Source organism: Rosa rugosa, chromosome 4 (genome assembly GCF_958449725.1).
Source record: "Rosa rugosa chromosome 4, drRosRugo1.1, whole genome shotgun sequence".
Taxonomy (NCBI): Eukaryota; Viridiplantae; Streptophyta; class Magnoliopsida; order Rosales; family Rosaceae; genus Rosa; species Rosa rugosa.
In genome coordinates, this window is record NC_084823.1 from 46882537 (window position 1) to 46895139 (window position 12603).

The following is a 12603-nucleotide window of genomic DNA, read 5'->3' on the forward strand; positions in this document are numbered from 1 at the left end:
GCTTGCACTACCTCTGCATTATGTAATTCCTAACCATTATTTATTAGATGAAAATCATTTTAATGCGTCTGTTAGGGTGAGAAGGAAAAATATTAAAATGAAATTAATTGGTAATGCAGAGAAGGTTTTAATAATTATTAAAGACTACTGAAACACGGGAAAGAAAAGTCTAAGCCCCCAACTCATCACTTTCTTTCTCTTTCAAGATTTCAATGTTCCCCTTCCTAAATGGAAAGCTTGGACACGCCACAATGAAAATCAAAAAGGAAATCGAGTAAATGGTCCATATATGCAGGCCGTGAACATTGCAGATACCCTAGAAGCTAAATTAGATACCTGTACCTTCTTTTAGTTTCATGTCATAACTCCTTGTGAACCAACGCGTTTGATCCTTCACCAAACGTTTTCAAAGCCAATAGAAATTGCTGCCATCTACATATATAACCCCCATATCCACCACAGCTTCTTCATCAATCCCCTATTTTGATCTCTTTCTCTTTCGAGCCGAGAAACCAATGGAGGTAGCAGCGGTTTCTGGCGATAAAAAGCACTTATCCTCGCACTCACCACAAGAGTTTGATTCTCGTCCTCCCCGTCCTCTCTTGAATCAAAGGAAATCGATGGAGTTAGGAGTTTCCAGGGGTAAAGAGCCCCTACCCTCGCGCTCACGACAAGAGTTTGACTCTCGCTCTCCTCGCGCTCTCATGGATCAAAAGAAAGAGGTAGAGGTAAGAGCCTCCGGTGGTGGTAAACAGAATTTACCCTCACACCCGCGACAAGAGTTCGATTCTCGTCTTCGCCCAAAATCAATGGAGTTAAGATCTGCGGACCGTAAAGAGCATTTACCTGCACAACCACAGAGAGAGCTCGAATCTAGTGAGGCCAAGTCGTCGAGGCGTGTATGGGATTGTGGCAGCTCGCTGTACGACTCGTTCGAGCTCAACTTGTTCAAACGTGAACTCGACTCGGCCATATCATGCAGAACCATGTCAATGCCTCACCTCTCCGATCGCCGAGCTCCGCTGCCGCAGCAGCCGCCACCCGCGGTAGTTGCCAAGAAACCCTCAAAACTTTCTAGATCACTTAATAAGCTCCTCCGCTCCGTTTTCAAGCCAAAGACAAGTTCAGGTCCCATTTTTAGAGTGCAAGAGCAGTCCAACAAAACTAAGGATGGGTTTTACGTAGTTTACGACAAGTCCGGTGCACTTACGACCATTCCTGAAGTAGTTCCTCATGAATTTAGTGGTTTCTCGCCGGAGATTGGGTCCTTGGTGAGGAGGACAGGGTCGGAGAGGTTCACAAGTACTGCTTCCATAAGTTCTATTGGTATTTCCTGTGCCTAATTAGGTGTAATTATAATTAATATTAAACTTTTGCATTTATAAATATGTAATTAAAAAGGTAATCACTATGTTTATAGAGTATTATTTGGTTTATTTGTTCATATCATCATATGTCAAGGTGTAATTAGTATATCGATGACTTAACTCTAATATTTATCATTGTAATATTCTTAGGGTTTCCAGAACTTTGACAATTTCATTCGTGTACTGTGCCTTGTATCATAGAGTGATCTGGTCATGTGCCCTGGTCAATTTCTTGGTCCGGGGATTAAGGACTGAATATATATTTATCTGTACTTATTTCTAGGTTTCGTTTCTGGTCTTCCATCATTTTCTCATTTTCTGTGATTTGTTATTTGAACACTAACTATCGTATTCAGATTAATGTTTAATTTTCAATTTCAACCTCTTCCTTTAACTAGAAGGTGGCTTTTCAACCCAGTAGTTTAGTCCCAACATGGCTGCAAACTTGCAATGTGCATGAAGCTGATTGTACGTATACCGGCAGGATGCATACTGTGACCCTATTATTTGGTCAAATAAGTGCTACATCACTATTATGGTTTAAAATAAGGTTAAATGAGGACGAGGAGACAACTGCAATATGACACCATCCGATGCATGGATTATAACGAAAGAAACAAAATTTCCAACAATGTACCAAAGAGAAAGAAACAAAATTATACATCAGGAAACAAAATGGTAGATTGAGTCGTTGAATAATGAGCGTAAGATAGAAAACTGGAATATAACAAACATTAACAAAGAAGGGAGAGGATCCTCTGAGCATTTTATTTTCCTGAGCTGCATGAGTTTTTCAGGAGATTGAGACACATGGCAATATCAAATCTAATGGTCTATAATACATCTAAAATTGTTTCCATCTCTTTGGAGATGTTTCCATCACTTGTAAGTTTTGTCTTCTACCTAATCCCAATCACTCTCTACCCCCTTCTCCTTTCTTCTTTCTTTCTCATTCTCTGCTGATCTATCATGTTGATCCATTTCTAGAGCCCTATGAGGCTATGACCCATTTTTTTCTCATTCTTCTCTAGAATCAAGTGCGGGTTGTAATAAAGAGATAGTAGTTTTTTTTAGTTTTATTGGTTTTGGTACTTGGGTTTGCTTTGATTTTGAGAAAGATAAACGATAAGTGGAGGTTCAATCAGTTTAGAGACCCTTTGGGGGGTTGTGGATGTGGTGGTTGTGTGGTTTCTGTTTCAGAATCTGAGCTTGTGTTGATCTTTGAATGATGAAGGTAATGGAATTTGAGTTACTGGGTTTTTAGTGTGTTGGATTTGTTGCTTTGGTTATTGGGAAAGTGAATGAAAATGCTTAAAGTTTCTGTCTTTGTTCTGGACCAAATGTGTGCCTTTCTTGATTTTCCTTCCACACCAGTTCCACTTCGGTTCAAAATTATTTTGGTCTTTGTTAAGTTCTTGACTCATCCTTCTGAGATAGATTGAAAATTTCTAGGTTTAATTTCTTTCTTGGTTTTACTGCCATTTTATGAATCTTCCTTTGGGTTTGTTTTCTACTCTTGATTGACAATATTATAGACCGAGATGAACCGAACTGGAAACGGACGGGAGGCATAAACTGCTCTCATATTCTTCATCTGCATAAATTACCCTTTTTTCTAATCAGAAATCATGGAAAGATCTATACGCTTCGGAGGATGATAAAAGGAAAACTAAACAAATCATTACCTACCTATAACATAAGATGAGAAATCAGAGGTGAAATAAAGCAAGATTAGAACTGATATTGAAGTCTGAGAAATACCCAGCTTAATTGGGTTATGAGAGTGGAGAACAGAAAGAAAAGAACAGAAGAGGGAGAGAAGAAAGAACGTGGAGATAACCAAGACTTTATGATGTAATTAACTGACCCAATTAACGGAATCTAGTTAGTCTAGTAATATTTTTTTGGGAAAAATTCACTAACGGTGTCTGGACACTTAGGGGACTTTCAGAATGATACCTGAACTTAGAAAGTTATCAATGTGATACCTGGACTCATTTTTTCGTATCAACGTGATACCTACGACCAATTTCCGTCACGGAGCTGTTAAATTTTGTCACGGAAATTGGTCGTAGGTATGACGTTGATACGAAAAAATAAGTCCAGGTATCACATTGATAACTTTCTAAGTTCAGGTATCATTCTGAAAGTCCCCTAAGTGTCCAGACACCGTTGGTGAATTTTTCCCAATTTTGCACGTGCGATGCACGTGAGTCACTTAATGAAGACAAAAGGACTGATTTACCATCAAATTCTTTCTTATCTTTTCTTTTTTTCTTTATTCTTCTTTCTTTCTTTCTTCTTCTTCTTTTCTGGTTTCTTCTTCCCCAGATTTGAATCATCAAGATTCAAATCATCTTGCTCGTTCGATTCCCACTGTCGATCGCCGATCAAACACCGCCACTGCGTCTCAATCCACCTTCATGCACCACAGATGTTTCTGGTTTCCCCAACTTCAAATCCTATAGCAAATTGAAATTGTGCATTGAGGCTTCACCGCTCACTCCGAGTTCATCCCCGCCGCCGCCGCCAATGATTTGACCACCACCACTCTCTTTCTCTCCTCCGACCCCCTTTTATACACCATTGATCAGAAACTCAGACCCCGCCAGCCCTCCACTCTCAAATCACAGCTCCAATCCCACCCCTCCAATCGACGGCCTTGCTAGGTCGATCGTATCTAAGCCGGTCCTGCATGTCGTAGAATTGAATGGCGGTGTGGGCGACGAGCCGGATGCTGCAGTCCCTGTGGCCTTTGGTGGTGCAAACCTTGCTGTGGCGGTCCTTCCGGCCGGTGGCCTTTAGAATGTGGCCTTAAGCCTCCACGATTTCGCTAGCGGTGGAGGAAGAAGTAGTCCTTATCCCCAAACCCAATCGAGAAGCAGCGGAGGACGACGTTGTTGTGCGGTGGTGGAGGTTGTTGTGGCTCTCCCCCATTTTTCTTCCTGCATATTCGATGGTGGGTTCTCCGAAAGCGGTGGTGTTGGCAAGGAGAGAAAGAGAGAATAAAGAAACCAAAAAAGAAGAAAAAGAAGAAAGAAAGAAAAGAAATGGGAAAAAAAAAAAAAGGAAAAATTCACCAACGGTGTCTGGACACTTAGGGGACTTTCAGAATGATACCTGAACTTACAAAGTTATCAATGTGATACCTGGACTTATTTTTTCGTATCAATATGATACCTACGACCAATTTCCGTCACGGAGCCGTTAAATTTTGTCACAGAAATTGGTCGTAGGTATGTCGTTGATACGAAAAAATGAGTCCAAGTATCACATTGATAACTTTGTAAGTTCAGGTATCATTCTGAAAGTCTCCTAAGTGTCCAGACACCGTTGGTGAATTTTTCCCTATTTTTTTTCACAATAATAAGTAAAATCTCAAGTTCAACCTCACTCTCTAACGCGCTTGGCTTTCTCCAGTGTGCCGTCTTGCCTTGTCCGACGGCACGCCCTCGTGGCGGTGTCGTGGGACGGGCCTTTCAAGGTGGATGGGTCGTTTGATGGTCCTCTAGTATGCCCAGTCTGTGTGGAGATCAGATGTTGCTGGGATCAGGTGTTGGTTCGCTGGGTTCCGAACGCTATGGATGGGAAGGCCGGTGGGGATTCAGTGGTTTGCAGTGGCGGTCGTGGTCTTCAGGGTGCGATCTGGTAGGTCTCCGCCTCGGGGTCTTGTCAGTGGGGATAGATCCGAGCGGCCGGATTGGGTGGGAAGCGGATTTGGATTCGACTCGCCGTTGGTTTGGCCTAGTTGTAGGTCACGGTGAAGCGTCGGTGCTGAGTTTGGTCTGTCTAGTGCTGGGTTGGTTGGCACAGGTTGTGGAATGCAGAGGTAGGGGTGTGGATGGCGGAAGGCGGGCGACGGGATTCCGAGGGAGCAACTGGTGTGGTGGCTGCAGATCTAGACATGGGCTTGGGTTAAGAACTTTGTGGGCCTGGGCATATGCTTTGGGCCCAAACTATTTTAATTTATTTTTATGTTCTTTGTTTTTTTAATTAAAATTGGCTTGGGCCGGGTTATATGTGTTGGGCCCATGTTGGTGGGAAGTTATTATTAGTTTTCAGGGCTGGATTTTTTTGTTTTTGTTTTTCAGTTTTTAAGTTAGCTATTGGGTCGGTGCACTGCAACTTTTGGCATAGACAATCTTCTCTTCGGCGGTCTAGAGGGTCGTTCCTGTTCTGGAGTTGGGTCAGCAGCGGTGGCGAAAATGTCTGGCTGTGGCATACTAGCATAGACAATCAACCTTGGCCTTCTAGGGGGTCGTTCCTTTCTGGTTTCGGGTCGGAGGTGATGGCGATTTGGAGCATTTGTGGATTGCTGGTGTTGACATTAAGGTAGCAATGGAGTTTGGTTTAGTTTAGTCTCAGGTCTGATGGTCCATCATTTCACTTTGGTCGGGTTCGAAGTCACAACGAGTGTAGACTTGGTCGATCAAAGGCAGGTCAGGAGGACTCTGGGTGGCGAGTTAGTGTTGACGAAGTTGTGAGTTTGGCATTCACTGCTCCTGCGCAAGTTGTCTCTGCCTTTTAGTTGTTGTGTAAGTTTTAGTTTGTAGTTGAGTCAGTCAGTCAGTATGGATTTCTAGTGTGAATTCCAGTGACCATTTCTGTGTTAGAGATGTTGCCCAAACTCATTGTAACCAGTTCATTATTAATGAAGTCTGTTCTTGATAATAAAAAAAAGTTCAACCTCACTCTCATATGGCAAAGGCATAATTAATAACTGATTATGAGATTGCCGGAGGCAAGTCTCTAGAAAAAAATTAGAATGCATGGTAGCGGGTTTAGACTTTAGACCCTTCTTCACTAGGAATTCCTTGATCAACCGTTATTGTCACGAATCTAAAATCTAAGTATCTAACCCACTATTTCAAGAAGTTAATGATTTGCACCATAGCTTGGATCGAGCTGTAGTTCTAGTTTATGGGATCCCGGCCTGATCCCATATTTCATGATCGACTAGCTAGTACAATCAATTCTATCAACCCTTGCTTTAAAAGGTCCTTTCATACAGATTTAGTGGCTTCAAATTAATTTGAAAGTTTTGCAAACATATAAGGACCTAATATCAGATTAGTATCACCCATTACTGATTGAAGTTAAAATGCAGATCATACTGAATTAAAGATAATGGAATTGACTACTGAAACTAGATTAGACGTTATTAAACTTAATTACACCCGTATGTACGACGTCGGTTTACATGTTTGGTAAGATGACGTCGCTGCAATGGAAATTAAGCCCCAGTTTCTGTACCAGGCCATTTGTGACATCTCCGAGGGAGGGTGCATGAGCATCCATAAATATGAATCAGATGCTCTGGACCTGTCAGTTTCTTTCTCATATCTTAGAGGTATCAAATTCATGACAGTGAGTAAATGAGCTGCAATAGACAGTGATTAAATGACATACAATAGATTGAGCCAAGTACCTCGATCATTTCAAATTTCAAAGTCTCAAAAATAAAGATTTCTTTTGCTTTCCCTACAAATTTTACGGCGAGAGAGACATTTAAAACCTTTCGCATATAATGCCAATTCTTAAAGAATTGAAAGAATATATGCATTCTTAAAGCCTAGAATTCATTTGCGTTTCATTTTTTGTTACAGGTTGATTAAAAACAAAGGGAGATTTTTCTTGTAATCGATGAGAGAAAACTGGAAAAGTTTATATCGATGTGTGAAAATAGAACAGCGTGCATGGGAAAGTATTAATTATCACTAATTATCAGAGTTTCGCCGTGTCTTTTGGGCCTTATTATTATGTTTAGAGCAGCCCAATTCTAGTGACTTTAGCTAGAATTGAAGCCCAACAACTATTGCAACTTTGAGCTCCTTGGCTGTAAGCCTGTAAGCCCCTTAAGTATCAAATAATGATAATAAAATGAGCTATTTACAACAATAATTACCGGAGAATAGTAATAAAATGAGTTATTAATAACAACAGATTTGCTCACCTAAGGGACAGTTTTAAGGGACTGTGAGGGACAAATGCATCTCAACCACATGTATTAAATATAAAAGCAGAAATTATAACAACTTAAAACTGTGCATTGATTTTCAGCCGTCAGATTCACTTGTCCCTCACAGTTCCTTAAAAACTGTCCCTTAGGTGAGCAGGCAATAACTTATAACTACCAGATAATGGTAATTGAAAACATTATCATGATAATTGTAGCTCTTGCAACAAATACGACAAATTCAGTAATGAAAGAATTGTAATAAAGGTAATTTAAACATAAGGGTTCTTGACCCAAAGCACCAAAATTGGCTAAAACTAGCCCACTTACCCCAGCAACATATTTTTATTCCCACCAACCTAATTTAAAATGAAATGACAACTTTGCCCATAACTTAATTAAGAAATCGCATAATGCCACTCCCTCATCTCTCTCCTCCCTCCGAGCTCATAATGCCACTCCCTCATCTCTCTCCTCCCTCCGAGCTCTCTCTCTCTCTCTCTCTCTCTCTCTCTCTCTCTCTGTGTCATCTCTCCGACTGCAGTATTTCTCTCCTCTCTCTCTCTCTCCCCCCTCTGTGAGGCCAAGATTTGGTCTGAATTGAGGTCCGGCGATGCCGGAGGATACCAGACCGTATCAGGTGATTATCGACATCGGTCCGGCCTCGTCGTCGTTGATGCTCCGGGAGAGAGGTCAGTTCAACCGACTTGCTACTTCGTCGAGGAGGTCATCACCGGCTTCGATGAGACCGATCTCCACTGCTCGACCCGAGGACCGGATCCGGCAAGGACCTCAGCCCCTCCGTCGGCGTAGGGGCGGCGAGGTCTTCGTTGGTGAGCTTGGCGAAGTGGTTGGTGGCGAAGAGAGAGAGGAGGATGCAGATGGTGGAGTAGAGTGAGCTGAAAAACCCATTTGCGGTGAAGGTGGAGGTTGAAATGGCGGCTGAGGCGGTGGCAGGTGTGGTGGAGGTGGGTCGGTGCTCGAGGATTTCAGGGTAGCCGTTTTGACAGAGCCATGAGTCGAAGAAAAGGTCAGAGATACAGATAATGCGTTCATTCCTCTCTGTTCCTTACGGTAAAGACCTAGCTCCAATGGGTTCATATAGATACAGATAATGCGTTCTGGGTTATTTGCTTCCCTTCTCCAATGTGGTCTTCTTTTAAGTTTTGGGGAGTCTTCTCTCTTCTGGTTCTTCCAAAATTCTCAGCTCTTGGCTACTGCTGGTGTGCGTCAAAGTGAGGTGCAACTGCATCCTATTCTATTTAATGAAGTTAGTTGCTACTGTCGCAAGCATCATGGGCTCATGGCTTGTTGTGGATGCCATCTTTTCTTTTGGGTGTGCTGTGGAATTTCTTGGGTGCCCACATGATTTTCATTGCTATTCTTTTGGGTGCTCAGGTTTATTCTTTGTTTGGAGTACCAAAGTGAGTCTTAGTTCTACTGTTCTATCATTGTATTCAGTTTTGGTTCATTTGTTTTCTACGTTTGTTTTCATACTTCTAATTTTGTTGGTCCTCCTATTTGGGGGGGCAAATCAAAATGGTGCTACTTCTGTTTTGCAACAGAAGGCCCAAAAGGAAAGAAAACAGGAAAAATAGAAGTATATTGCTCCCCAATAGACGTCTATTGGGGGGCAATATACGTCTATTGGGGAGCAATAGACATTTGAATTGATGTAATCTACTCGTTTTTTTGCTTAATCAAAGTTTTATTTATCTAATTTTACGAAGATTAGTTCCTATTCTGGCTATCTAAAATTCTATTGGGGGGCAATAGACGACTATTGGGGGGCAATAGACGTTTTGAATTGATGTAATCTCCTTGTTTTTTTTCTGTAATCAAAGTTTTAGTTGTCTAAATTTAGGGAGATTAGTTCTCATTTTGGCAACTGAAAGTCTTATTGGGAGGCAATAGACGTCTATTGGGGGGCAATACATGGCTGATAGTCGTCTATTGGGGGGCAATAGACGTCTATTGGGGGCAAAAAAACTTTCCGGTGAGATTTTCAGCAAATTCCGGTGGCCGGTAGCTTGTGACCGGAATCCGGCGACCGGTGACCGGAATCCGGCGAAAGTTGACCGGACTCCGGCGGCCGGTGACCGGACTCCGGCGGCCGGTGACCGGACTCCGGCGAAGTCTCCCATGGTTTCTCTCTCTTCCATTTTTTCTCTCTCTCTCTCTAAGTAACAAAGGGGTAAGGGTAAAATGGTATTAAAAAAAATTAAAAAACAAAAAAAAAATCTTAATGGGGTATTAGGGAAGACCTCCTTAGAGTGTTTTGGGTAAGAGAGAATTAAAAAAACTTAATGGGGTAAGTGGGAAAAAAATCTCTAAAAATGGTGTAAATGGACAAAACCCCTAAACATAATAAATATGATTAAACAGATAAAGATAATGAAACATAATTACGTTTAATCGGTGCCAAAACAAAGATGAGATATATCAGGATCCATAATTATTAGAACAGTATGTTCTATGAAAAATTCATATACGAAACAAAGGTTTCGAAGAGTTCATAACTATGAACAATGGATCCCATAGGGAACACACGAGAAAAACATTCGTGTGATGTCTATAAATTGTCCCTTAGGTGAGCAAATCTGATGAAATATAAATTTTCAACAATTATATCATATAAAAGATACATACAAATATATGTAAATGATCGCATAAAGAAAATTGATATTCATCTAGGAGAGAAAGAAGAAAAACTCATAGATCATTAGTCTTGGTCATAAGCAACTATGTTGCACCATAAGGCTTGCGGATCATTATGGAGTTCAAAGAAGAAAAAGGAGAAAAATAAGAGCAAATTCGTGCTGATAACGTGTTATAAACTAGAGAATAAAAGAGAGATAGAATAGAGAAACAAAATGTAGGAGGAGGTAGGAGTGTGTGTTTCATTCTCATTAGACCCCTTTATATAGGAGTAGTATTTACATCATAAAGACATAACTAATTAGTATTTACAGTGGACAGCCACATAAATATAATATTTACAACAATTTGATATTATATAACGGTGCAAGTACACGTCGGTGCATTGAATATTCTCTCAGTGTATTACCATCACAGTTTTATATTTGTGTGGGATCATGCTGATAATAGCATGCCAATATTGGTGACACCTCTAATGGGGCAAGCTTTCATAAATATGAGGCAAAGGAGGACCTCGCTTTCAGAGTCCGTGTGTTATTTAGGTATCAAATCTAATAATCCATGACAGTAACAGATCTTTTACTATGTCTCCATTAGCTACAAGCCTACAAGTTGAAGTTTGTTGAGAAGGAGATAGACGCCTAGTTGGGTGATGGGTCTACATTTTGCTGAAGTTTTTGATATACAGATTGTTAATGTCTTTGTATGAGAAGAATAAGTTTTTTTTTTTATTGGGTACCTGAATGTGAGGTCAGTGGTGGCGTCATGTCACCAGCGAAAAGAAAACTACAACCACACACTCGTCAAATACATGCATATGGCAGGACAAGAGCAACCTTTCCAAATCAAAAGAAAATATATAATAGGAAAAACAGAAGGACTAGTAGCTAGACGTCTCTGTCTCAAACTCAAAAATTTAGTTCGTTTAATACGAATCGATCGCCATTAATTCTTCACTGAACTCTAGCTAGCTTCATTACACCACACTGCTAGCTAGTAGCTACCATGGAACCAGCCGACCACGTCGCCATTATCCCAACTCCAGGTTTAGGCCACCTGATACCCCTGCTCGAGCTGGCCAAACGACTCGTCGTCCACCACAACTTCACCGTCACCGTCCTCATCCCCAACGACGGCACGAACCTGACACCGCAAAAGAAACTCCTGGAAGCTTTGCCGGAGACCATATCCTCCACCTTCCTCCCTCCCGTCAACTTCGATGATCTCCCACCAGAATCGGCGATGGAAACCAAGATCGCTCTCACCTTGGCTCGGTCACTCTCCGCTATCCGCAACTCAGTTAAGGCCCTTGCGGAGTCGACTCGGCTGGTGGCGCTTGTTGTTGATCTCTTTGGTCTTGAAGCCTTTGATGTGGCCAATGAATTTAATGTGCTGCCCTACCTTTTCTTTCCTACTACTGCAATGCTTTTGTGGTTTGTGTTTGAGTTGCCAAAGCTTGACAAGACAACTACATGTGAGTACAGGGATTTGCCTGAACCGGTCCAGCTTCCGGGTTGTGTGCCGCTCCATGGTAGAGACTTCGCAGAGCCGGTTCAAGATCGGAGCAATGAGGCTTATAAGGCGATGGTTCGCATCGCCAAGATGTATAAGTCGGCTGCTGGGATCATGGTGAATAGCTTTGCGGATTTGGAACCGGGTGCTTTCAAGGCTTCCAAAGAGCAAGGACCAGGTCTTGGTCTTCCACCGGTTTATCCGGTCGGACCGGTAATAAAGACCGGTTCGGTGAATGAGATGGGTGAGAATGAGTGCCTGATCAGCTGGTTGGATGGTCAGCCAAAAGGGTCAGTGTTGTTTGTTTCGTTTGGAAGTGGTGGAACCCTCACCGCTGAGCAAATGAATGAGTTGGCTTTAGGGCTTGAAATGAGTAGGGTCAGATTTCTTTGGGTTGCTAGGAGTCCAAATGATAAACAAAATGCTACATATTTTGGTGCTCAAGGTTCTAACGATCCTTCAACTTTTCTACCCGAAGGGTTTTTAGAGAGAACCAAAGATGTTGGTCTAGTGGTAACTTCTTGGGCTCCTCAGGTCCAAATTTTGAGTCACACATCGACGGGCGGTTTTTTGACCCATTGCGGATGGAACTCAACCCTAGAGAGCATTGTACATGGTGTGCCTTTAATTGCTTGGCCGCTCTATGCCGAGCAAAAGATGAACGTTGTTTTGCTTGCTGAAGATCTAAAGGTAGCATGGAGGGTTGAGGTGAATGAAAAGGGCATAGTGCAGTGTGAGGAGATTTCCAAGTATGCAAGGGGACTAATTGAAGGAGACGAAGGAAGAGTGCTAAAAAAGAAGATGATGGAATTGAAAGAGGCATCTCAACTGGCTTTGAGCCAAGATGGGTCATCTACAAAATCACTCTCAGAGGTAGTCAATATATGGAAGGAACACAAGAACTAGTCAACATATTGTGTCAACGAATGTATGTTTTGAATACAAATTGAATAAGGTATGAGGTTTCTTTATCTTTGTGTTGATAGTTATCTTGTTTGTCTCAGGATTGCAATCTTTATCATCAAATATGGTCTACTAATGCACCGTTTGATAAGAAACTCGATTTTTCAGTGGTTAGAGCACCAACTACCTAGGATACAGGTCCTGGGT

The 12603-nt window shown here is 41.8% G+C and overlaps 2 protein-coding genes across 2 annotated transcripts; both read left to right on the forward strand.

Moving 5' to 3' along the window:
• Window positions 1-202: 202 nt before the first annotated feature.
• LOC133743773 (uncharacterized) lies at window positions 203-1653 on the forward strand. The gene has a single exon (XM_062171805.1). The coding sequence runs from the start codon at window positions 516-518 to the stop codon at window positions 1341-1343; it is 828 nt and encodes a 275-aa protein (XP_062027789.1). The 5' UTR covers window positions 203-515; the 3' UTR covers window positions 1344-1653.
• Window positions 1654-10733: 9080 nt separating this feature from the next.
• On the forward strand, window positions 10734-12464 carry LOC133746243 (hydroquinone glucosyltransferase-like). The gene has a single exon (XM_062174422.1). It carries the CDS (start codon window positions 10987-10989, stop codon window positions 12397-12399), a length of 1413 nt encoding a protein of 470 aa, XP_062030406.1. The 5' UTR covers window positions 10734-10986; the 3' UTR covers window positions 12400-12464.
• Window positions 12465-12603: the final 139 nt, after the last annotated feature.

Coding starts and splice junctions, on each gene's coding strand:
- LOC133746243 (XM_062174422.1), top strand. CDS start 10,987: ATGGAACCAGCCGACCACGTCGCCATTATCCCAACTCCAGGTTTAGGC.
- LOC133743773 (XM_062171805.1), top strand. CDS start 516: ATGGAGGTAGCAGCGGTTTCTGGCGATAAAAAGCACTTATCCTCGCAC.